We start from the raw sequence: 25000 nt of genomic DNA, 5'->3' as shown, positions 1-25000 counted from the left end.
ATATATAATTTAATTTTTTAGGGTCGGTTTCCTCGTAATAATGAAATACTTGTTTACAGTACGAGATTAAAGAGAGATTTTCGTCCAAACAACATTTATAGTTGCATTTATAATAACATTTATAGTTGAAGACCCCGTTTTACAATAGCTAAATATAGCAGAATACTTTGTATTCTTTAATTGACAATGAAGATCACAGTGCCTTTCCATCGTACAAATAATAAACAGGATGATTCAATGAGGAGAATTGTGAATTGAGGACACATTGAATTGAGGACAATTGTGAATTGAGGACACATTGAATTGAGGACAATTGTGAATTGAGGACACATTGAATTGAGGACAATTGTGAATTGAGGACACATTGAATTGAGGACAATTGTGAATTGAGGACACATTGAATTGAGGACAATTGTGAATTGAGGACACATTGAATTGAGGACAATTGTGAATTGAGGACACATTGAATTGAGGACAATTGTGAATTGAGGACACATTGAATTGAGGACAATTGTGAATTGAGGACACATTGAATTGAGGACAATTGTGAATTGAGGACACAATGAGGACACATTGTGAATTGTACATGGGAACTAACTGAACATTTCTGTTATATGTCTAGTAGGCATTATCAGCAGAACAAAGAGTAGACTTAAAAAAAACGAAAATTAAAGAGGAACAAGCAACAAAACAGGCTAAGTATCATTGTTTTAAGCTCGTCCAGCCCTTGCGTTTTCTAGTCAACCAATCAGAGCGTTTGAAATTGGACTCTTCTAAGCCTCATAAAGTCACCAACAGCATTAAATTCTTATCTATAGGGTGAGCATTACCTTCAGTAGTGAACTCAAGCTTTTATTGAATAAACACAGTAAACAAGACATCAACATAAAAAAAAGTAGACAGAGAGGTAGAACACGACGCGTCTCCGCGCAAAAAGAAACCAGCAAAAAAAAAAACACTTCTCAAAAAGAGAGAAAAAAAGGAACAAGCAGTAGCTGGGGATATGGATTAAAATCATCAAATAGTTAATCAATTTTTAGAGTTGAATACGCGGACTGGATACTATACAGGAGACGTGGTAAAACGAAAAGAAAGGTATTTTCAGGTGGCTAATTTTATGTCATTTTTCAAGATTAGAGTCACATTTGTGACAAATCATACCGAGATCCCCCCCCCCCCTTAATATATCACATGTGGCCAGAGATTATATACAAAACAAAAGGTTAAAAGAGATGAATTTTTTACTTTATAATATGCAACAAGTTACATTTAATCAAATAAACACCATTTTTTAGATTACTTTCCTTGTTTCTAAATCTTTTTTTGGTAATATAATTTTATTTGAAGAACACCTATCATATTAAAATAAAACTATTTGATCGAGGACAGGGTGTTTTTCTAGGACAGGGCAAAAATTTTGTAAAAAATAAGAAAAAGGTAAAGAATACTGTACTGGACTTAGAGTCCCTACCGGCGGTGCCGATCACCGTTTCATGGCCCTTCAGCCATGGGTTTACCTTTGCCAGATATCTCCAGATACCCATTTAAAGCTGGGTCGACTATGGCTGAACTTGCAGAGTCACGCCACTGATCCCCGTTCCAAACCAAATAACCAGCAACACCAGGACAACAAATTTTTTCTGTAGATTTATAAATATATAAATAATATATATAATAAATTTATAATAATAATATATATATATATATATATATATATATATATATATATATATATATATATATATATATATATATATATATATATATATAATATATATAATATATATAATAATATAAATATATATAATAATATATAGAATAAAATTTTTTCTGTAGATTTCTGTAGATATATATATATATATATATATATATATATATACTCAAACGTAGCTATTCTACAAAGCGAAAAGCGTCACTTCTCAAATCTGATAGCTGTGTTCCAGCTAAAATCAAATTAAACTATATCATCAAAAATGACTTCAAACATGGATCAAATTGATAGCTTAGGGGCATATTTAAGACCATTTTGGAGGGGGGCCAGGGATGAATTGTCACAAACGCAACTTTAACCACATAACATAGCATAAAATTAGCAATCTAAAACGGTTCTCTTTTAATTTTCAGCATATCTCCTTCTGGAGAGCCCCTATTCTGCATATTTACCATTATTAAAATAGCCCCGACTGCAAGCTGAAACGCCCATCTTTTTTTATTCTCTTCAAATATGAGCAGCGAATAGCACAGTCACATCATTCAAATATAAGCACTGAGTAGCATCACCCTTTATACTACCGCAGTTCCTCACTCAATTATTGTTTTGTTTTTTAGGGGGAATTTTTTTATTCTATGTACGTGTCTGTATTGTTTTTGTGTATTTTCAATTCTTTGGGTATTATTTAGAATATTTACTACTATTTTGAATGAAAATTAGGTGAATTTGCAGTACCTGATATTCTTTTTATCAAATAGGAGCACGTTGCCTTAAATTTTTACAGTGAAGCTCTTTAATCATCCACAAGAAAACAATTTAAGGGGGGTAAAAGCATTCAAAACTAAAAAATTACCTCATGGACCGACTGACAGGATGGTCAGAACTGCAAATCCATTTAAATGGCAACTTAGTGACTGAACCTGTGTTCAAGAGACATTTCTACGGACCAGCAACGATCTACAGACCATCGCTGAAGCACAGTATGCAAAGGAATCTTGGTACTTGGTAACCTTTCTTACCGCTTTTAGCCCATTTTCTTCGTCGGCCTCTTCTCCTTCTTCTACAACTGGCTCCATGGGAACAAAATCCAAATCATCCGATTTACAACTTAAATTGGCTGCAGAGCCCACGTATTCATCTTTACGGTACTTATCGGATGCAAAAGTGTAAGGCAATTCAGGAACTATGCTATCCCAGTATTGATCTTTGAGTAGGATAGGATGTCGCTGGTGCAGGTCATCTACCACTAAATATGTCACCTAGACATACATATAATGAGAAAGATGAGAAAATATCTATCATACGCAAAGAACACCCAAGTTGCGTCTTTTCCTCAATAATGAAATAAAAATAATAAATACTATCGTAAATCAACATCATACATTTTTACAAGTCAACACCGCAGTGTCCACTCAATTAAAAAAAAAAAAAAAAAAAAAAAAAAAAAAAAAAAAAAAAAAAAAAACATATTAGACAGAATATAAAACGTGAAAAAATAGTTTGAAAAGGAAGCACAACAATAGAACAGAAATTAGAAGTTTAAAAGTATATAGAAACTTGGTGAACTACACACGAATCTAGCATTTAATCTAATGGATCCCAACCAGTGATTTCTAACTAATTTTAGACATTTCTAGAATGAAAACATTCGTCTCTGGGCAGAATTCCAGAAAATACCACTAGTTAAAATTTAAATGAACATACTACTTTTACCATTCATATCGATTTCCCGCAGGATTAAAATAAGCAATATGTGGTCAACACGCAAACTGTCATTCTCTGTATTATTTCACACTCGCCCAATCATCGAAATTTGTAAGTTCTCAATTTCTTATTCGTATCTTGTTACAGCCGATTTAATGCAATGACACGTGAGAATTTTTCCAGCTTTAGTCGGCACCACCTATGACTCCTGCAAATATTTGTACTATTATGGGCATATATATTTGTATTATCATGGGCAGCACAGTAGCGGTGCCTAAGTAAAGAGCGAAGGGGGCTCTATGTATTTTTTTTTTCACATAAGCACTTTGTATGGAGGGACTAGTCATATACACCTCAGATTGGAAATTGGATTAAAAATTGAAAGTTCTGGTGCAATTGTTAAGGGTCAAAAGGGATTTGAGGACGAGACAGAGACATCATGATCAAAAGTTGGAGATGGCCGTTTTGTTCAGCATAGTTGAAAGGCCCAATCTCCCCACCTAAGTATTTCTAAAATCCTGATACGTCCCTCGTGATATTTAAATTTTGTTACTCAAAATTTTCCGCGTATTCAAATAAAGGAAACTTAAATCACCATTAACTTGGTATCTTTTCCGAGGAGTCTTCTAGGCCTATTTTATACTAATTTTTTATACTTTCATGCACTAAACATGGTAAATGTTTACAACACCTTTTATACAATGCAAGATGTCATTGCAATACTATATGTATTTTTGTGCTCTTTAAATGCATATAATTGTGACGTCATTCACGTGATTTTTTTTTTTTTGGAAAATTAAGGCTCTAGAGTACGGTTAGCCGAAGGGTACACGCCGTGCAGAAGACCCACCAAAATATTGACATGCCCAACTAGTGAGGCCTGTGCGCCACGTAGGGAATCGCGGATTTATACACAAGTCATCAAATTTCCAGATTTTAGCAGATATAAAGAAGAAAAATTGAAAGTTCTGAAAAAAAAAATTCTTTGTTAGTAGTGTGTAACAATCCAATAGCACAAAAACAGTCTAAAAACCATTCATTTTTTTGAAACTATATATTCTTTCAGGGATGAATTTGGCGCCGCATGGTAGTATGACCTCTGAAACTGGGAGGCTATTTAAATAGCTTTTTTATAAGTAATTTATCAATTTGATAAGACAATCCAACTAACTACCTCAGGATTTTCCCTAAATACATTCTAAGACCACACCGGCTATACATGACAAATGTAACTCAGAGAGTAAAGACAATCACAAAATGAAAAATAAAATAAAAAAAAGGGCGAAAACAGACAAAAACGACCGAACAAAAACAGTTGTTGTGTCGTTGTCAAGCAAACTTCGAAAGGTTCGTTTTTCGTCGTTTTCTTTTTTCTTTTCTTTCTTTTTCGTTTAGCATTCAGGACGACTTGGCGTCCTTGTCGAAATATTTGCTTGTTTCTTCGTCTTCATGATTCGCCACTGGCTGACAAAATCCACGTTTTTTCGCCCTTTTCTGATTTTATTTTTCATTTTGTATTGTCTTTCCTCTCTGAGTTTCATTTGTCAGGATTTTCCCTCCATATTATTCTAGCCATATTCTGGCCGAAACTATTCTCTTGTGACCCAAAACGTTTAAAATCTGATTTTATTTTTTTGCTTAAAAAAGGCATTGGAATTGGAACTAGAGCTAGTATTGCAAAAAAAAAAAAAAAAAAAAAAAAAAAAAAAAAAAAAAATCATCCTTCTCAAGCAGGGTTTGCCAACTGTAGCACAAAAGTGATATTTCAGCACTATTTCATTATATGTAGCGCATGTAGGGTTGCCACCTGTAGCACGAAAGTGTTATTATAAAACTATTACAGTTTTTTTACTGAAGCACCTAAAACCGCTGTGTGGCATGCAAATTTAGAAAATTGTAGCAATTTAGGTACTGCCCGTGGTGGCAACCCCGTTCTAAAGACGACTACGAAACTTGTAATTTAATACATACTGCCTTGAAAACTCTGATTGAAGGTTCTCGGATATTTTAAATTCAAAATTAACGCCATGACTATTCTTCATCCTTATCAACGCTCTTGAGAAACTCCACCCGCGTCGAACTCACCTCTTGAGTAAATACCAGTTCGTTGTTTTGGCTGATCCTTATAAAAAACACTTTGAAACCTTTCTTAACATAGTTGTTTTTTTTAGCATTTGCAAAAGCATGTTATTTGTTACACCATTAAAACTTAAGCTACGTATTTTCCCGGCATTAGTCAGTTTGATTATAAAAAGAAAAAGAATTCGATAAGAAACAAGGAGTAAAATTCTATTTATATTTTAGACACTCCTGTCTCAGTCATGTCTACAGGAGAATACTACGAAGAGGGAGGAATATATTTAAAAAAATATAAAAAGTAGAAGGCGAGTTACAAGGATTAACGTCGTTACCACGGAGTAGTTTGAACTCAAATCTTTCTATTCGTGAAGTGTCTTATTGCCACTGTGCTTTAGTAACTGGTAATCAGTTCTTCAGAGTTTACTTTTATCCGAAAAACTGAAAAAAAAGTTAAAAATTAAAGTTACAAAGTTAAAAGTACGAAGCATATTTACCGTTAAATTCCTATCAACAAGGAAATTAGTCTCAAAATCATCGTCATCTTCTCCAAATGGATTCGCCATGGATTCAGCCACTTTCATCCATCCCATATAAAAGAAAAACTAGAAAAGAAATGTAATAAGATGATAATACTAGCCCATACGCTAGTATTATCTGTAGCTTCAGGACATCCACACTTGAAAGGCCTATATTTTCCCAAGAAATAAGTAAACAGCCGTAAAAAATTGCATTACTGAATATATCATTTAGCTTAAAATAAAGACCCCCCCCCGCAATTGAAGCCACTGTTTACTGCACATCCTCTCTTAAGGTTGAATAATTTTTAAGCCCTATCAATGAGAAAACGTGACTGGTTTAATTGGATTCTACCTGTAATAGAGATGGATTACAGCTAGACATCCAATAAAAAGTGGCATGTTATTTCCAATTCATTATAAGACAAGTGAACTCATCTTAGATCTTACATTTTAGATACGAAATATTTACAGGATTTAGTGTTTAAATAAGCTTTGTGTTCGAAGATTCCATTAGTCTAGGAGCCCTGCAATACCTTAATCCGACATCGACTGCAAAGAAACTAAATTTAATTACAGGGATTTGGATTATAATTTGGACACGTTTTAATAAGCTCTCGTCCATCTTCAATGAATTTTCTGAAAGGCTTGCCACCGGGAAAGACAAATAAAGCCAAAAAACAAATGTTGGATGTATTTGTACAAAATCTAAGTAAATAGTATCACAATCCCATTAAAACCAACCTCTTTAAAAGCATGTATATCTGCCTATATTCATGTTCCCATACATTCATGTCTTCTAGTTACACAGTATAAGATTCTGCAAACTCTATCTACAAAGCATATACAAATACCACTTTTTCATACGATGATGTTTTCATTTTTCAAATTATTTAGCATAGTAAAGCTATTGTTATCATAATGATTTCTAATTGAACGTTGTGCAAGCGTCATATTATTCATTATTACAATTTTGTGCTATAGCAAATGTAGGGTATTCTTTGTCTATCATACAGTTCATGGTAACGAAATGTAAGTAAGGAGCGACTCGGCTCAATGGTAACCGAAATTCTAAAAAGGAGAATTTTGAGATCAATAGATACGTCAAAATAATTGGCTTATTAGATTCATCAAGTTTAATCAAGATTAATCAAGTTTAATGCTACCCATAAAAAGCTACGAGCCCGAGAAAAATTGCCTGATTTTCGAAAAAGTGGGAAACACCCCTAAAAGTCAAGGAATCTTAAGGCAAATCACATCGTCAGATTCAGTGTATCAAAAAACCTTACTGTAGAAGCTTCAAGCTCCTATATACAAAAATGTGGAATTTTGCATTTTTTTGCAAGAAGAAAGACCACGGATGCCTATTTATTTGTTGCTGTTGTTTGTTTTTTCAGGGGGGATCGTGTCCAACTAATTATCCAAGAAGATCGGGAGAGGGTGCATTCGAACGAAAATTAAAAGTTCTAGAGGCCTTTTTAAGTGACCAAAAATAATGGAGGGCAACTAGCCCCCCTCTCATGCCCCTTTTTCCCCTAAAGTCGTCCGATCAAAATATAGGATAGCCATTTTGTACAGCATAGTTGAAAGATCCAGTAACTATGCCTTTAGGGGTAAAATGACCCCCAACCCCACAGCCCGTGGGGAACGAGGTCAGGGGCTGCAAGTTACGAAATTTGTCCACTGTTTGCACATAGTATTTGTTATAAAGAAGTATATAAACATTTGGGGGGGGGGCGACTTTTGTGCTTGGGGTGGGTTTCCATGGGGAGGATTTTCCGTGGTGAGGGAAATAAAGGGCATATAAGCAATATTTTATGTACAGCATAGAGTATTAAACTTACTGAGGGTAAGGGTATGGAGGTGAAAACTACAGGGGATATTGAGAAGGAATTTGAATTAAATCAAAACACACTATGTGCAAGAAGGTTGTTAAAAGGGCACATCAGCCAGATCTTGGGAATGGATTGGAATATTAAGTTGAAACTTACAGGGCATTTTATGTAAGGATATTGAATTCACCCAATGGCAATATTTGCATGCTACTACTCCTAATTTTTTTGTCACTACAACTACCACTACTGCTACAACTGTTACCACTGCTACAACAAAAACAGCAACTACTACTACTATTACTAACTACTATTAAAGCTAATTGTATAAAGGTGAACCTTTTAGGAGATGTTTAAAGGGATATTGAACTAAATCTGAACACGCTCTGTGCATGCCGGTTGTCAAAAGGAGTCATCAGAAATATCCCAGGAATGGTCAAGGGCATTAAGTTGAAATTTTAAGGGCGTGTTAAGGGGTATAGATAGATAGATAGATAGATTTATTTTCCATATATCAGTAAAATAATTACATAACAATCTACAAATCCCCACAAAGGCTCCATGGCCTTTAGGATGTTGAAGTAACTTCAACTACTTCTACTGTTAATACTACCACTGCTTCTACCAGTACAACTATATCTAAGGCTATTACGGTGAAACTTTCAGAGAATGTTAAGGAGGGTGTTGAACTAAATTGAAACACACTATGTCGATGCAGGTATTAAAAAGGCGTAACGATTAGATCCCAGGAACAACTTAGAGTGTTAAGTTGAATCTTTAAGTGCATGTTTAGGGGAATGTTCAACCAACCAAAAGGTACTATATGTACACTACTGATACAACTACTACTTCTAATACAACGACTAAAGCTAAGGGTATCAAGGAGAAATATTTAAAAAAATGTTGAGGGGAATGTTGACTTAAAGTAAAACACACAAAGTCTGTGCAGGGTGTCAAAAAGGCTTATCAGAAGTATGTCAGGAACGACTTACAGTAGCAGGTTAAAACTTTCAGGGCGTGACGAGGCGCATGTTGAACAAACAAAATGCCCTATGTGCATACTACTACTACTAGTAGTAGTAGCAGTAGAACTACTGCTACTGCTATTAGTACTAATATTACTAATGCGAATGGTTTTAGTGTGGGATTGCCCAGGACTATTGAGGGGGATCTTGAGCTAAATCAAAACACACTATGTGCATGCAGGTTATGAAGAGGGCGTATCAGCAATATATCAAAAACGGCTTTAAGTAGTAAATTGAAACTATCAGGGCATAAGGAGGCGATGTTGAACTAGACCAAATGGGCACAATATGAATATTAGTACTGCTACTACTACTAATACTACTACTGCTATCCCTAATACTACTTCCAATGCTCCTACTAGTACTTCTGCTACTATGACTACTACTATTGCCAACACTAAGGATATTCGTAAAATTTTCAAGGAATAGTGAAGGTGGTGTTAAACTAAACCGAAACACACTATGTACATTTGGGTTACCAAAGGGGTATATTAGTAATATCCCAGCAAAGCCTTAGGGTATTAGGCTGAAACCTCCAGGGCTACAAATATTACTAATACTTTTGTTACTATTTCCGCTACTACTGCTACTGCTACTACTGAACTAAATAAAAATAGTTGATTAGTGCATCCAGGTTGTCAAAATGGACCCAGCTGTAAAAATATCCTGGCGAGAAATCTTAGGGATGGAATAGGGTATAAAGTAAAAACTTTCCAGGAAAGTTTATGTTGCTTTAAAACTAAATCAAAAGATACTATGTGCATGCTGGCTGTCAATAACCCGAATTAGCAATATCTCAAGAACGACTGCTTCTGCTCTTAATATTAAACTAAACCAAAAGAGTGTAAGTGCATCCAGGTTTTCCAAAATAACATAGATACAATGTCTTAGGAACAGAATAGGACATTAAGTTTTATTTTTGAGGGAAGTTGCAGAATATGTACATCCAAATTGTCAAAAAAGCGTATATTACTATAAATTGTTGAAAAACTTTATCCAACATATGAATAGTAAGCCAAAATCTGGATTCTTATAGAGAATTAACAAAATTACTTAAACAAATGAAATGTCTTAACAAATGAAAAAGACTATGCCAATTAAAAACAAACAAAATATACTTTTTAATCTTTTTCAACAAACGAAGTTTTTCAAAGAAAAGTAAAAAGCTACATTAAACCAAAGATGAACAGAAATAAAACCAAATAGTTTTTCAAGCGTAAAACTATGATAAATCACAAAAAGTAAATAAATGAAACCCAAAGCGAACAGAGATTACAATAAATAACCGATTTAAACTCAAAACGACCAGAAACTAAGAGGAAAGGGGTTGACAACCCTCGTGCCTTCTAAACACCACACCATAATTTGCTCTTTACTGAAAACAAAATCCATTTTAAATCTTTTCCCTTTTTTTAATTTTAATAAATCAAAAATTATTCAGACTTCCAGCAATGAAAAGCCTTTTTGAATATCCAGACATCCAATATTCGAATGAATATCCAGCCTTCCAATTGAATGAGCCCTTGTGGAAGTTTCTGCGACAGCATGTTGTATAAAAAACCTAATATGCCCCCAGGGCATAACTTAAAACCCTTGCCCCGAGGATTGTTGGGGAGTTCCCTTCTCAAAAACATATTTTCTATCTGGAAATAAACTATGCTGAACAAAATGGCTATCTCAAAACTTTGATTGGATGTGTTTGGGGGAATGATGGCCATGGCGGGGGGGGGGGCTAGTTGCCCTCCAATCACTTTCGAATATTAAAAAGGGCAGTATCCCTTTGAAATTCCAATCGAATGAGCCTTTTTAGAAGTTTCTACGACAACGCCTTCTATAAAAACCTTATATGACCCCAGGGCATAACTTAAAACCCTTGCCCTGAGGGTTGTCGCAGAGTATCCTCCTCAAAAATATATTTTCTATCTGGAAATCAACTACACTGAACAAAATGGCTATCTAAAAATTTTGATTAAATGTGTTTGGGGGAATGATAGGTGTGGGGGGGGGGGCTAGTTGCCCTCCAATTACTTTCGACTATTAAAAAGGGCACTAGCCGTTTTAATTTCCAATCGAATGAGCCTTTTTTGAAGTTTCTACGACAACGCCTTCTATAAAAAAAACCTTATATGCCCCAGGTCATAACTTAAAACCCTTACCCCGAGGGTTGTGGGGAAGTTTCCTCCTCAAAACGATATTTTCTATCTGGAAATAAACTACACTGAACAGAATGGCTATCTCAAAATTTTGATTGAATATGTTTGGGGGATGATGGGCGTAGGGGGGTGGCTAGCTGCCCTCCAATCACCTTTGACTATTAAAAATGGCACTAGCCACTCCAATTTCCAATCGAATGAGCCCTTTTCGAAGTTTCTACGACAACTCCTTCGATACAAAGTGCCCAGATATGGAGAAGAAAAAAGAATACATTGTGCCCACATCGTTCTTTACTTAGGCAGCGCTATCGCGCTGCCTATGATACAATTTGAAACTCCTACTATAATCAGTAATACTACTATTGCTAACAGCTTACTGCAGTACCAAACCACCTAAGGCCAACACAGCTATGCACGCTCCTCCTCCATCCCAATCTATTTAAAGCCCCCTCTTTATACCCTCTCAAGAACCCATTTCCCTTAAATCTTTCCTTACGAAATTCTCACACTCCATTTGGGAATTTTCGTTTGGCCCTAGACGGTTGGCTGACAAGGAATATCTTTGCTAATCTGTCCATACTAATCAAAAGCCTTAGGGATTGGAAGTAGGGGAATCGATTTTGGATACTCAACACGTACTGGTACTCAATATTTGGGTAAAAATTTTTTGGTCTTACTGAGAAGGCCGTATCCAGGGGGCCTTAGGGGGTTTGACCCCCCCCCCCAAAAAAATGTTTGTCTGACTCGTAAAAACGTAAGAAAAATGAATATAATTTTTTTTTATGTATTTTTGAAGTTTCTTTTGTACACCCCCCCCCCCTCCCCGAAAAAAATCCTGGATACGGCCCTGATTACTGATAACTAATATAATGATTGTTTTCATTCGCCAAGTAAAGAGATCATTGGATCATAGTGGGTAACCTACTGATAGTCTGGAGAGCCCAAAAAGTAAAGAAACCTCTTTTAGGGAATTTCCTTTCGCAATGTGGCACAGTGTCTCTTAATGCAAACACCCTATCGTGATTTTGGGATCTCCTTTACAATAATTGTCTAGAGCATACACAAGAAAGCTTAAAATCCGTTATTACTATCAGAAAATTCCGTCGTAGTGACACAGTGGTGGGGCAGAGGAATTTTAGATATGTTTTCCTAAATGAAACACTCGTTAAAAAAAATAGCTATATTAGAAAAGAACTTGTATTTTAATGCATGTAAAATTACAAATAATGCTGAAACTGAAGGATGTAAATAAGAATAGACTGCTACAAAATTTTTCTTCAATAAATAGAAAAGAATGATTGGCAATTTTTGGCAATAAACAAATTCTCATCAATTTTGAGGTTAAACCTACGAACGAGCTTATATGCAAGCATCATCATTTTTCAGACACAATGGCGCCAATTCACTAATTTTGTTTTCGTTGTGGAGGGGTGGGGGGTAAAATGATTTTTTCGAAGTCTAAGATGGGGAGGGCGTAATTTTCATTTTTATTTTATTTTTTATTCAATGAAAATAAAAAAAAAGATATTTTTCAACGAAAATATTTTTTTCTTTAAATCAGAGGGGAGGGTGCAAAAATCTAAGGGGGGTCCATCGGAAATACTGCTCAGACGAACATTGCTCATATCTACACGTTTTTGATGGTCTTCAGTTAATTCCTCGAATTGCAGACATAACCGCATAATCTGATAACCCAACTAGCAGGATGTTTAGCTCACTTTAGGTTATGGCCCCAGACAAATAAAAATCTCTACCCTAACAGAAGAGAAAACGCACAATGGTTATTGCTTCTCCGACTCGACTTCGTAAATAGGGATTAAAAATTCACTAAAATTGTACATAATTTAAAAGAAAATGGAAAATTAAATGACAAGATGTGTCTATGAACAAAGGGTTGCAAGCTCCAGATAGTCACCAGGTACGCCAAAGCTATAGAGGCTAAGCTAATACAGGTCAAGTTTAATAGACACTACCCTTGATTTTCTTGGCCTTGTGGTATTTGCTGTCTCAAATTAAGGTTTAAAGTCGATTTTTTCAATTTCCCTTTAAGTACTCGTTCATAAAATTTTTTAGACAAAATGTCCATTTTCACTAAGTACTGGACATTGTCCAGTACCCGTTCACAAAATTTTTTTAGACAAAATGTCCATTTTCACTAAGTACTAATGTCCTAAGACAAGATATCTAAGACAAAATGTCCATTTTCACTAAGTACTGTACTCGTTCATAAAATTTTTTAGACAAAATGTCCATTTTCACTAAGTACTAATGTCCTAAGACAAAATGTCTGAGACAAAATATCCATTTTCACTAAGTACTGTACTCGTTCATAAAATTTTTTAGACAAAATGTCCATTTTCACTAAGTACTGTACTCGTTCATAAAATTTTTTAGACAAAATGTCCATTTTCACTAAGTACTGGACGAAATGTCCAGTACTCGTTCATAAAATTTTTTAGACAAAATGTCCATTTTCACTAAGTACTGGACGAAATGTCCAGTACTCGTTCATAAATTTTTTAGACAAAATGTCCATTTTCACTAAGTACTGGACGAAATGTCCAGTACTCGTTCATAAAATTTTTTAGACAAAATGTACATTTTCACTAAGTACTGGACGAAATGTCCAGTACTCGTTCATAAAAATTTGTAGACAAAATGTCCATGTTCACTATGTAATGTACTCGTTCATAAAATTTTTTAGACAAAATGTCCATTTTCACTAAGTACTAATGTCCTAATACAAAATGTCTGAGATAAAATATCCATTTTCACTAAGAACTGTACTCGTTCATAAAATTTTTTAGACAAAATGTCCATTTTCACTAAGTACTGGACGAAATGTCCAGTACTCGTTCATAAAAATTTTTAGACAAAATGTCCATTTTCACTAAGTACTGTACTCGTTCATAAAATTTTTTAGACAAAATGTCCATTTTCACTAAGTACTGGACGAAATGTCCAGCACTCGTTCATAAAATTTTTTAGACAAAATGTCCATTTTCACTAAGTACTGGACGAAATGTCCAGTACTCGTTCATAAAATTTTTTAGACAAAATGTCCATTTTCACTAAGTACGGGACGAAATGTCCAGTACTCGTTCATAAAATTTTTTAGACAAAATGTCCATTTTCACTAAGTACGGGACGAAATGTCCAGTACTCGTTCATAAAATTTTTTAGACAAAATGTCCATTTTCACTAAGTACTGGACGAAATGTCCAGCACTCGTTCATAAAATTTTTTAGACAAAATGTCCATTTTCACTAAGTAATAATGTCCTAAGACAAGATATCTAAGACAAAATGTCCATTTTCACTAAGTACTGTTCTCGTTCATAAAATTTTTTAGACAAAATGTCCATTTTCACTAAGTACTAATGTCCTAAGACAAAATGTCTGAGACAAAATATCCATTTTCACTAAGTACTGGACGAAATGTCCAGTACTCGTTCATAAAATTTTTTAGACAAAATGTCCATTTTCACTAAGTACTGGACGAAATGTCCAGTACTCGTTCATAAAATTTTTTAGACAAAATGTCCATTTTCACTAAGTACTGGACGAAATGTCCAGTACTCGTTCATAAAATTTTTTAGACAAAATGTCCATTTTCACTAAGTACTGGACGAAATGTCCAGTACTCGTTCATAAAATTTTTTAGACAAAATGTCCATTTTCACTAAGTACTGTACTCGTTCATAAAATTTTTTAGACAAAATGTCCATTTTCACTAAGTACTAATGTCCTAAGACAAAATGTCTAAGACAAAATATCCATTTTCACTAAGTACTGTACTCGTTCATAAAATTTTTTAGACAAAATGTCCATTTTCACTAAGTACTGGACAAAATGTCCAGTACTCGTTCACAAAATTTTTTAGACAAAATGTCCATTTTCACTAAGTACTGGACGAAATGTCCAGTACTCGTTCATAAAAATTTTTAGACAAAATGTCCATTTTCACTAAGTACTGTACTCGTTCATAAAATTTTTTAGACAAAATGTCCATTTTCACTAAGTACTGGACAAAATGTCCAGTACTCGTTCACAAAATTTTTTAGACAAAATGTCCATTTTCACTAAGTACTAATGTCCTAAGACAATATATCTAAATGTCCATTTTCACTAAGTACTGTACTCGTTCATAAAATTGTTTAGACAAAATGTCCATTTTCACTAAGTACTGGACAAAATGTCCAGTACTCGTTCATAAAATTTTTTAGACAAAATGTCCATTTTCATATGAATCCATGCATGCATACCACTTACCTGAAGGAAGTCAAAAAGAGGAAAATAGATGACATTTGTGTCTCCGTGATCTTTAAAAGCAGCATTATTTTCTGTATTAGTATCACCATTTCGGAACTCTGAAGCAAAAAGCTTTTCAATATCGGACTTGTAAGTTCTGAAGCTAAATTGGCTCCCACAGAGTGTAGATACACAGTAGGTATACACTGCAATAGTAACCGCCTGAAAATATATTAATTTAAACATATTGTTTGCTGAATAAAATATATTTCGAGAAGGATGCATAATTAGTCCAAAAGAATAACATCTTCAAAATCAATACCAAGATTCTCAAATCAAGTATAAACCTCATTCTTTAAATTTCTCACCCCCTCCAATCCCTCATTCTTTAACTCACCATCCTTATCCTTTCTCCCATACCCTTTTCTACCTTACGGTACAAAAAATTTTTATTCCCTTTTTTACAAATAAAATCAACCAAAATCATGACCTGTACATTTACCAAAACTTTAAATTGTTTTGTATGTAATATTTTTTTAATTTTTAAAAAATTTGTTTATTTTATTTGTCATTCTTTTTATAATATGAACAATAAAATATTTCATAATTATGACCTATATTTATGACTTTTGTATTTCCTGACTGTTAACTGTTGTGTCTCGTTACAGTGGTAACTATATGTTGTCATTTTATTATTTTGTTATTGTATTTCTTTTTTTTTACTGAGAAATGCAAATTCGGCCCACTAGGCAAGGCCGCACCCAGGATGTTTTTTCGGGGGGTGGGGTTTTACTCAAAGATTTTTTTCGGGGGGGGGGGGGGTACACAAAAATACATCATAAAGCGCATAAAAAATTTGCTTATATCCATTTTTATTATGCTTTTACAAGTCAGAAAAACATTTCGGGAGGGGGGGGGGGGTCAAACCCCCCACCCCCACCCTCCCCCTGGATACGGCCTTGCCACTAGGGTTTGTGATAGTTTTTTTTTCAATAAATATTTATCTATCTATCTATCTATCTAAATATAACTGTCAAAATTACAAGTGGTTATTATTATCTAAAAAGCCCTATAGTATTGGCATGATCCACGAAGTCTTCATCCATTATGCCGATGAGTTTGACCCTTTTATTCGGCTCAACGACCCATACTACTAATTTTGCCTACCTTCACTAAATTGTTTTTTTTAACTTGATTTTATACCTGTCCCTTGCTAAGAGGGCTGGGAGGAGGAGTATAAAAAGGGGAATTTATACATCTGTCTGAGGGTTGCGACCATGGAGGTTTCAGTGTACACTGTTACTCTAGGGTGTAAAGGCTTTATCAAGCCTTTACAGCCTAGAAGTAGCAGCATAAAATAGGTCCCAATTTTGCTGCCATATGGCATTTATTATGGCATAGTATGAATTTATACAAGGCATGTATATGAGAGCATTTAGCTCTTAAATAGCTCTCTTCGATGTTACAGGGCCCTTTGAATGCTGGACAAATAAAAAAGGGACATATTGTGCTTCGAGATCTTTTTAAAAAATCAGCAAAAACTGTTTTCGGTATCAACTTTTATTTTTAAGATAAAATAAATATTACTTTTTATACCTCATTCCTAAATAGAATTTTTTTCATTAGGAAGTTTTTTTTTCCAAAATATGGTTTGAGTTTTCACTTTATAAGGAGACTGGGGGGAAGAGGATTCATGAGAGGGAACTAGGAACTTCCGTTAAAGGATCGTCGATCACGAAAGTTTTAATGGTATGCTTTTTATGGCTCCCAGCCTCTCCAATGTGGCTTATTCGTATTTTCATTTAAAGCTTGATTTTTCAAACCAAAGGCGAAACAGTTACCGCTTATCCGCTACTGGTTGTTCGTACAATGACTGTTAGTCACCTTTTCGGCTGCTGATTTCAGGAGTTTTCATTTCAAAAAGAGAAAATAGTGGTGAAGATCAAGCCACCTTTCATACATAAATTTCCCTGTTCGTTCAGGATTTTTCTGAATTTTGATTATAAATTACCTGAGTGTAAACAAGGGGTATAGGCACCCAATCATATCCAATTATAGTGGCACAGCCACTTCTAAATTTACACAATTCATCCAGAAGAGTTTTGACAGCAAAGTCATCTCTGATTCGTCCTTCTTTTCTAGCTCTACTGATGATACTTCCAGCCCAGGCAATAGGCATCCAAAACTTATTGTGCTTTGATTTGCTGGCCATATCTTCAAAAATTTCTAGTTCATTCTCGTTCATCAGCCCTAAAAGAAAAGGAGTTCTTAGAATAGAGTGCTTAGAATTGATATTCGTTTAGATACGAAAGAAATACAAGATGAACCCTTGTTTGATATGGCAAACATATCACATATATGTCAAACATATATGGCAAACATATATTTCGACAGTAATGTCAACATAACAGACATTTGGAATTTTATAAACATGGTTTTGCAACCGTGTAGCGGAAATTTTCCATGCATAATCAAAGGGCAGCATTTAAAAAGCAGTTTTATTGGCATAAATAATGAGTTTCAGTAGTACATATATTTTTAAGAAGGAAGTAATATTTGTTGTTTTAATTTCTTAATTAGTTCGATGTTATTATTCATGTTTGAACTCAATGCTGAATCAGTTTATATGGCAAATTTACACCGTTACCATAGCTTTCAACATAATTTTACAATCTCCAGTGACACACATGATCATTTATTTCTTTTTTCTCCTTCAAATTCCTAATTTATACAGACATTCAGTTTTTTTCTGTTAAATGCTATCATTAAACATTATTTATGTAATCTACATTGAAACTGAATTTAAAATTATACATGAGTTATGATTTTATACTCCGGTATAAATTGTGCCCTGGGGCAACAGATTTATTTTAAAAAAATTAGCATAGGAAAATGTTCAATCCAACTATCAGTTGTTTCCTTTGAGTAAAAAAGTACAACAGATGCACAAAACTGATGTTGCTGGTAAAAGGACTAGCGGCCTATAGGGCATTTTTATGTACCTGCTGCCAAGAACTGTGTTATAACAAAAACTGTAACAGAGCCAAAAGCTACAAAATGTCATTAGTGATTTTGTAGATTTTGAAAATTGCTCCAGTTTCTCGTCCTAAAAAATTCCATAGCCCTTTTTGCAATAGCTTAACTTTTGATTAGCTATGTGATGGTGTTTAGAGATTTCCTGCAGCAAACGGGAGATCCCTAAAACAATCGGTTTGTTTATTTAAAGACAAATCTCAGCCAAAAATAAACAAGACCTAAATGCACTTGCTTCTAAGAGCGAATGATCTGTAATCTATTAGATGCAGCTTACCTCACCTAAAGACAAGAATAAAACCGCGGTTGCTAATTCCTACTTCGTGCAACTGAAACCTGGCGCATGCCCAAGACAGTAATGCAGCCAAGTCCTATCCACACAGAGCTGTATCCGGCACGTAAACCCGAAAGCATTATTGTACCTGGTCGTCAGCTTTGGCTAAACTTCATAAGATAGTGGTTGGGTAAAGAAGAAAAATATTTTGAAAACCCTATTCCCCCTCCCGATCCAGATCAGGTCAAAAACAGACCTGAAACGACATAACTAAGATCTTAGATTTTACTCTTCACTTTGTTTATTTGGGGGACCTGAGGTTCCTCTCTGGTACAGTGTATTTACGGATTACGAGAATTTAAGGAGCCCCTTTACTCTTCCTCCACAAAGGTCTATTTGGGACTAGAATCCAAGGACAAGGACCTTAGAATCCGAGGACCGAAATTGTTACTTCTTTTAAAAGTTGATTGAAATCTGACTAACTCTTCTGATAAATATCCTGAAAACTTTAATTTAGAAACCATCTGCCCTACAGATGATGACTGATTTTGGACTCATGACAGACTCAAGAAGAACACTGGTTACGTTCAGGTAGGTGTCATGATTTATGGGATATAGGATCTCTTCATTTCCCTTACATATACCATCGGATTGGATCCCAAAATGTCATAAGTAGGGCACAAGTTTGATTGAAACCCAACAGCTAGCTTAGGTAGATATCAGGAGACGAGAATTTTGTGATTCCCTCCCTATCCTTACACGCGTAAGTCGGAATGGTTAGGAGTACTCAAAAGGCACAACTACGACAAATACTCTCTGTTCGTTTTGGGTTTCAATATTCTTTAATAGTAATTCTTAAGTTTAATACGGCCTTTACTTTTCTTTGAAAAACTTCTTTTTCGGAATTTTTTTTATTAATTACATCTAAAGGCCCAAATATTGAGATGTTCATATATTTTTAACAATTTTACAAAACATTTCCACGGGGAGGGGGTCGGTTGGATCAGCTTTGCCGAGGATTCCCTCTTCTTACTGATGTGTGAAGTTATGTTTACAATTTTGATTCGCAATATTACTGTAAAAACTTTAGCAATAAATTTGAATCCATCTTTGGAATGGGGAACTTGTGAGTGGGTAGGGTTCTAACCTTCTACTTCCAGTCAGGTCCCTGCTATATTAACCAAAGGAAACTACAATATTCTTGAAAATTTATTCGTACATAGAAAAAGAGGATCTTAAGTATTTTTCAAAGAGATATTGTTTCCCCTACTACAAACCGAAAGAAAAAAAATATTAATGTTTTCATAATTTTGATTGGCTATGCAACATATCTAAAGGAGGTGTAAATAGAATATAAAGGACGGGGTACAATATATCAAAATCAGACCGACTTTGCTGATCTCCTTTTTGCGGCCCTTCAGCCAAGAAGTGTAATGGGGAATAAAATAAGATATGGTTAATTTTGATCCGCGAAAGGAATAAACCGACTAAATTTTGCATAAGCCCAAGATTATTATACGGCATGATCATAGCAGAAAATTTTACACTCCCTGAAATATTTTAACCGTTCTTGAAGCCCTCTAAAAACAGCCTTACTTGGTTCAATTTATTACGCAGTGAAGCAAACACCCCTGGCTTTGTTTTTACTTATTAGTTCAAGCATTTACTGGAAAATTCATCATATATATCAGAGAAAATTGGTCTTACATACTAGTATACATAACTACAACCAAAATTAATAGATTCAAATCCAGTTACTTAGTTTTGAGATCTTATAGGACGTTATACATGGACTCGCTAGCAAAGCGGCTTGGCTTCCCATCTACTATTCATGGCAAGCGGAAAGCTGCCAGATTGATATTCATAAGAAGACAAGAATTGGCAGGACTTGGAAAGTTAATCCACGCAATTAGTCAGAAGTATCTCCACCTAATGGTTCTTAGAGCCAAGGTCAAATTATTACACTCACGGCTTGAAAAAAATCTGTGAATTTCACTATTTTCTTTATTTTTGAAATTCATAACTTAACGAATGAATGATGTTTTAAAAACCTTACAGAATCATAATTGAGATTCAATTAATAATTCCAGAATATTGTGGAAGTTGCTTAGGATAATGGAAGTTGGTCGATTTTCAAACATTTTACAGTTTCAGTCAAAAATTCCCGATAATTTTTACAAGCCAGTTTTAAAAAATAGTTTCACTTTCCATTGGATATACGTAACTGGTTCGTTTTCTGCTGTTAGACACTGCTTTTCGCACACAAACCATTTTATTTCTCGAAAGTTACTATTCTGAATCAGATCCACTTTAATGTTAAACCCAAAAAAAAATAAAAAAAATACTTCTTTCTAGAATACCTCCTTCTAGCATGTGCTTCATTGTTGGAAATCTTTTCTTCACCGGGGCGCTTATGTTAGACATTACCATTACGTAGGCTAAGTTCAGGTAGCGCATGATTGTTCGTCGAAGAAGTCTAGATCTCTCATCCTAGAATATAAACCACTGTCAGACAGGGCTAAAATAAAAAAAAAAACATAGGCCTACCTCACTAAGAATTTGGAATCTAATGGTTCAATTAAAATACAAATTATCCGCAGTCTGGGCTTGTTCAGACACCTAATCAACCATTGGGCAGCAGTACAGGGAAGAATAAAAGAAGTTAGGTGAAATCTCAAGAAAGAAAAAGAAGAAAAATTTCTTTAAAAAAAAAACCATTTTGAGTACCGGTACTCAAGTCCTTGCTAAATCTAAGAGAATTGAGCATGCTTAATTACCTGTCCATGGATGGATGTGCTCACGTAAATGGCAATATTGTCGAGTCCAGGGAGCGCTTGAAACATTTCCCACCATCTTTTGACAACCAGATTAACGTAGAAACCCAATATGAACGTCAAAGGAATGAACTGAGAATAGGAATTGCAATACATCGATGTTTTAATGAAATGACTGAAAAAAGGATGTATTTTATACTTGCACATGCACTTCCACAAAAGGGTAAGATATCAAATCGTGCATTTGAACGGCAGACAATAAATTTAATAAGAGACAAACTACATGAGAAGTACAAAAACTACAAAACTGTTAGTGCCCCCCCCCCCCAAGTGGTTCATCCTTCCCGGCAAAAATGCAAAATTTTCACTTATTATAGATAGGCGTTTAAATTCATTGTTTCTAAGGAATCAGTAACACACAGTTCATAAAGATAATTCCTTGGGGTGAATGGGGGGCGGAAGAAGGAATTTCTTTTCCCCCTTTAAAAATTGCACACATTTACTGACACTAGTATTTTTTATGGGAAAACTTCAACTGAAGGAATTTTCAGTTGAAGAAACATTCGGAATTATGTTAAAACAGGTTTTTGCGTAAACGTTCCTACCAAACTTTCTTTTTATAAAGTTTCGATAACTAATGACAAAGATGGCTCCATAAGGGTTTGACTGACTGTGAATGGGCATCCATAAGCCCAAGATTTGTCCGAAGAAGTCTCCTTGAAAATGCAAAATATACGCATCTAAAATTCATAAATTATATTTCAACTCCCCCCCCCCAAAAAAAGTTTTAAAGTGTGTACCAGTTCAAGGATGATTACCATTCTCGAGGCATTGTCAAAATACAAAAATTAAACGGTAACATGAAAAAATAAGATTTCAGGAGGTAGTAGCCTCCTTACATTTAAGAGGGTTTTAGATCAGACAGTTCATGCCAGCAAACTATGAGCAAAGCGCTACCGTTTTCAATGAACCCCAAAACCTTGATTACAATATATGCACAGAAAAATTGTACTTTGAAGGTTGATTCTAAACATGCGGAATTCATTGATTCTAAATCTTCTCATAAAACGCTATTAACAAAAAGGGTCAAATACGGTCAATTGGGTGGAATTGTAAAACTAATAAGTTAATTCTGCTAAATTTTGATTTTGCTTATTTGTTATTTTTGATGGTTCTCCGTGTTGTTTGGTTTCTAGGTTTGCTTTCCGTATTGTTTGTTTGTATCCTTTTTTTTTCTTTTTTCTTTTTGTTCACATTTTCGTTCAGATAATGTGAACATGTTTCCTGCTAACTTTTTCTTATAGCGCTGAAGAAGAGAGGGGATTGTCCTTTCAAATATCCGTTTCATCCAGTATTTTCGTTGGCCTTATAAAACCCCATTCTTGCTTCTCTTTTATTATTTGTGAAAGAGCTGGGGTTAGATATCCTTTTGCTTATGAAAATTTAACTTTGTTTTGAAAAGTAAATGCATCTGAATGAGCCCTTTTCTGAAACATTGCTATAAAAGCCAAAACTTTAATGTCAAGAGCGAAGGTTTGAGGGAGGGGCAGCCCCTTTTGAACTTATCTGTTAAACCAAACACATTCAAGAATTACGCTGTGTAAGCTCTAACAATAACTTGTTTGCTTCATCGGAATCGGTTATGATTTACTTATTTTGAGTGAGAAAAACTACGATGCAGCTAATTATTCTAATTCTAATTAAATATTCTAATTAAATATTTAATACATAGAGGTGGTTAGGGTTTAGGTTAGGCTGAGTTATGTATTTAATACAGTGCGATGTGGGCGACCTGCTTTCAATAATTCTTTGTCGTAGTTTCTGTTATTTTGTTTCTAAAGTATTATGTTTTGGTATATTTTAGTAGGAGTAACCTAACTTCATTCCTTGGGCGTGTTTTGTTTAGCAGACAAGTACCCGATTTTTTATTAGGTTCAACCCTAAATACGATATTAAAAACGAACAGAAATAGAAAGTTAACACAAATGAAAAGAGCGTCAGTAAACACCAAAATAGACCTAATAAAACCTCATAATCCAGTACGTGAAGGGAGTTACCACCCACTTACCCCATACTCATTACACTAGAGTGTAGCGTGTTTCCTCAGCGCGTCAGGAACGACCACTCTAGCATAAGAGTAATGGGATAAGAAGTGTATTTACCATAATGCCTCAAAAAGGAAAGGGCTTAATAATATGCACTTGCTTTAAACAAAATAATTTTCGATTCAAGCGTCTTGAAAGGCAATCAAAAGAAAAAAAAACTTTGAACTACCAATTGTCCACAATTTTTGCAATCTAACCGGTTTCAGTAAAGAAATTGTAAAACTGCATTGTAGAGCAGGGGCGTAGAGGGGGCTGCAGCCCCCTAATATACAGGATTGTTTTCGTTTTTTTTTAGTTTTAACACTTCTTACTTACATTGAGGAATTTTTAAATGCTTACTCCTCGTACAAAATGCATAACAGAATCGAAAGGTTTCAAGGATAAATTCTTGTGGCAAATATGCATCCTTTTTCAAACCACAAAATATTGCAAAAACGTGAAAAATACAATTCATGACGGAAGTCCTATTAATTAGCCAAAATAATAACTTCAAACTTGGAATCAGCACAAAAGCAGATTATTCTGGTGTATGTATTGTTACCAAACTGCTCTTTTTAGAGCTTCAGTTTTTCAAACGGTTCGTGGTAACGAACTGAGCTACCCGACTCGATAGTAACCGAAACTCTATAAAAAAAAAGAAATTTTTGATACCAATGGAATCATCAAAAGAATCAGACTTTTATGCTGATTTCAAAAATATAAGTTTCATCGTAGCTTTACCCATCAAAAGTTACCAGCCAGAAAATTTGGCTTATTTTCTAAAAAAGGGGGAAACACCCCTTAAAAGTCATAGAACCTTAATGAAAATCACACCATAGATTCAGCATATAAGAGAACCAACCCTACTGTAGAGGTTTCAAGCTCCTATCTACAAAATGTGGAATTTTGTATTTTTTGCCAGAAGAAAGATCACAGATGCATGTTTATTTGGTTTTTTTTTTTGTTTTTGTTTTGTTTTGTTTTTCAGGGTGATCGTACCAACCCAGTGATCCTAGAATATCGCAAGAGGGCTCACTCAAACGGAAATCAAAAGTTCAAGCGCCCTTTTAAAGTGACCAAAAATGGAGGGCAACTAGGACCCTCCCACGCTCATTTTTCCCAAAGTCACCCGATCGAAATTTTAGATAGCTATTTTGTTCAGCATGGTAAAAAAAATACAATAACTACGTCTTTGAGGATGACTTAATCCCCCACAGTCCCTTGGGGAGGGACTGCAAGTTATGTAACTTTGCCCAATGTTTATATATAGTTTTGGTTTATTGGGAAGTATACAGTCGTTTTCCGGGGGATTTTTTATGGTAGGAGGGAGGGGTGGTGTTATGTAGTAGGATCTTTTCACGGAGGAAGTTTTCATGGGGGAAGGGACATTGTTATGAAGGGGGCACCGGATTTCCCAGCATTATTTAAAAAACGATCAGAAATTAAATTAAACAAAAAATTAATTAAACAGTTTTTTCAACTGAAAGTAAGAAGCAACATCAGAACTTAAAACGAACAGAAATTATTACGTATATGAGGGGGTTCGCCCCCTAGTCAACACCTCGC

The 25000-nt window shown here is 34.8% G+C and overlaps 1 protein-coding gene across 2 annotated transcripts in view; it reads right to left on the bottom strand.

Annotated features, from left to right (window-relative positions):
• Window positions 1-25000, bottom strand: part of LOC148939359 (bestrophin-4-like) — a 121657-nt gene that overhangs the window by 56559 nt on the left and 40098 nt on the right. For both annotated transcript variants that reach the window (XM_089107117.1, XM_089107118.1), the window contains exons 3-8: window positions 21354-21525; window positions 20937-21066; window positions 17281-17519; window positions 15291-15491; window positions 5989-6096; window positions 2731-2970 (exon numbers count right to left, since the gene is read on the bottom strand). In XM_089107117.1, coding sequence (XP_088963243.1) covers window positions 2731-2970; window positions 5989-6096; window positions 15291-15491; window positions 17281-17519; window positions 20937-21066; window positions 21354-21525 — 1090 coding nt within the window. The remainder of the gene's footprint in view (window positions 1-2730; window positions 2971-5988; window positions 6097-15290; window positions 15492-17280; window positions 17520-20936; window positions 21067-21353; window positions 21526-25000) is intronic.

This window comes from Artemia sp. Qi Xiang Cuo, chromosome 21 (assembly GCF_049724085.1).
Source record: "Artemia sp. Qi Xiang Cuo chromosome 21, ASM4972408v1, whole genome shotgun sequence".
Classification (NCBI taxonomy): domain Eukaryota; kingdom Metazoa; phylum Arthropoda; class Branchiopoda; order Anostraca; family Artemiidae; genus Artemia; species Artemia sp. Qi Xiang Cuo.
This window is presented reverse-complemented; position numbering and strand designations above follow the sequence as displayed.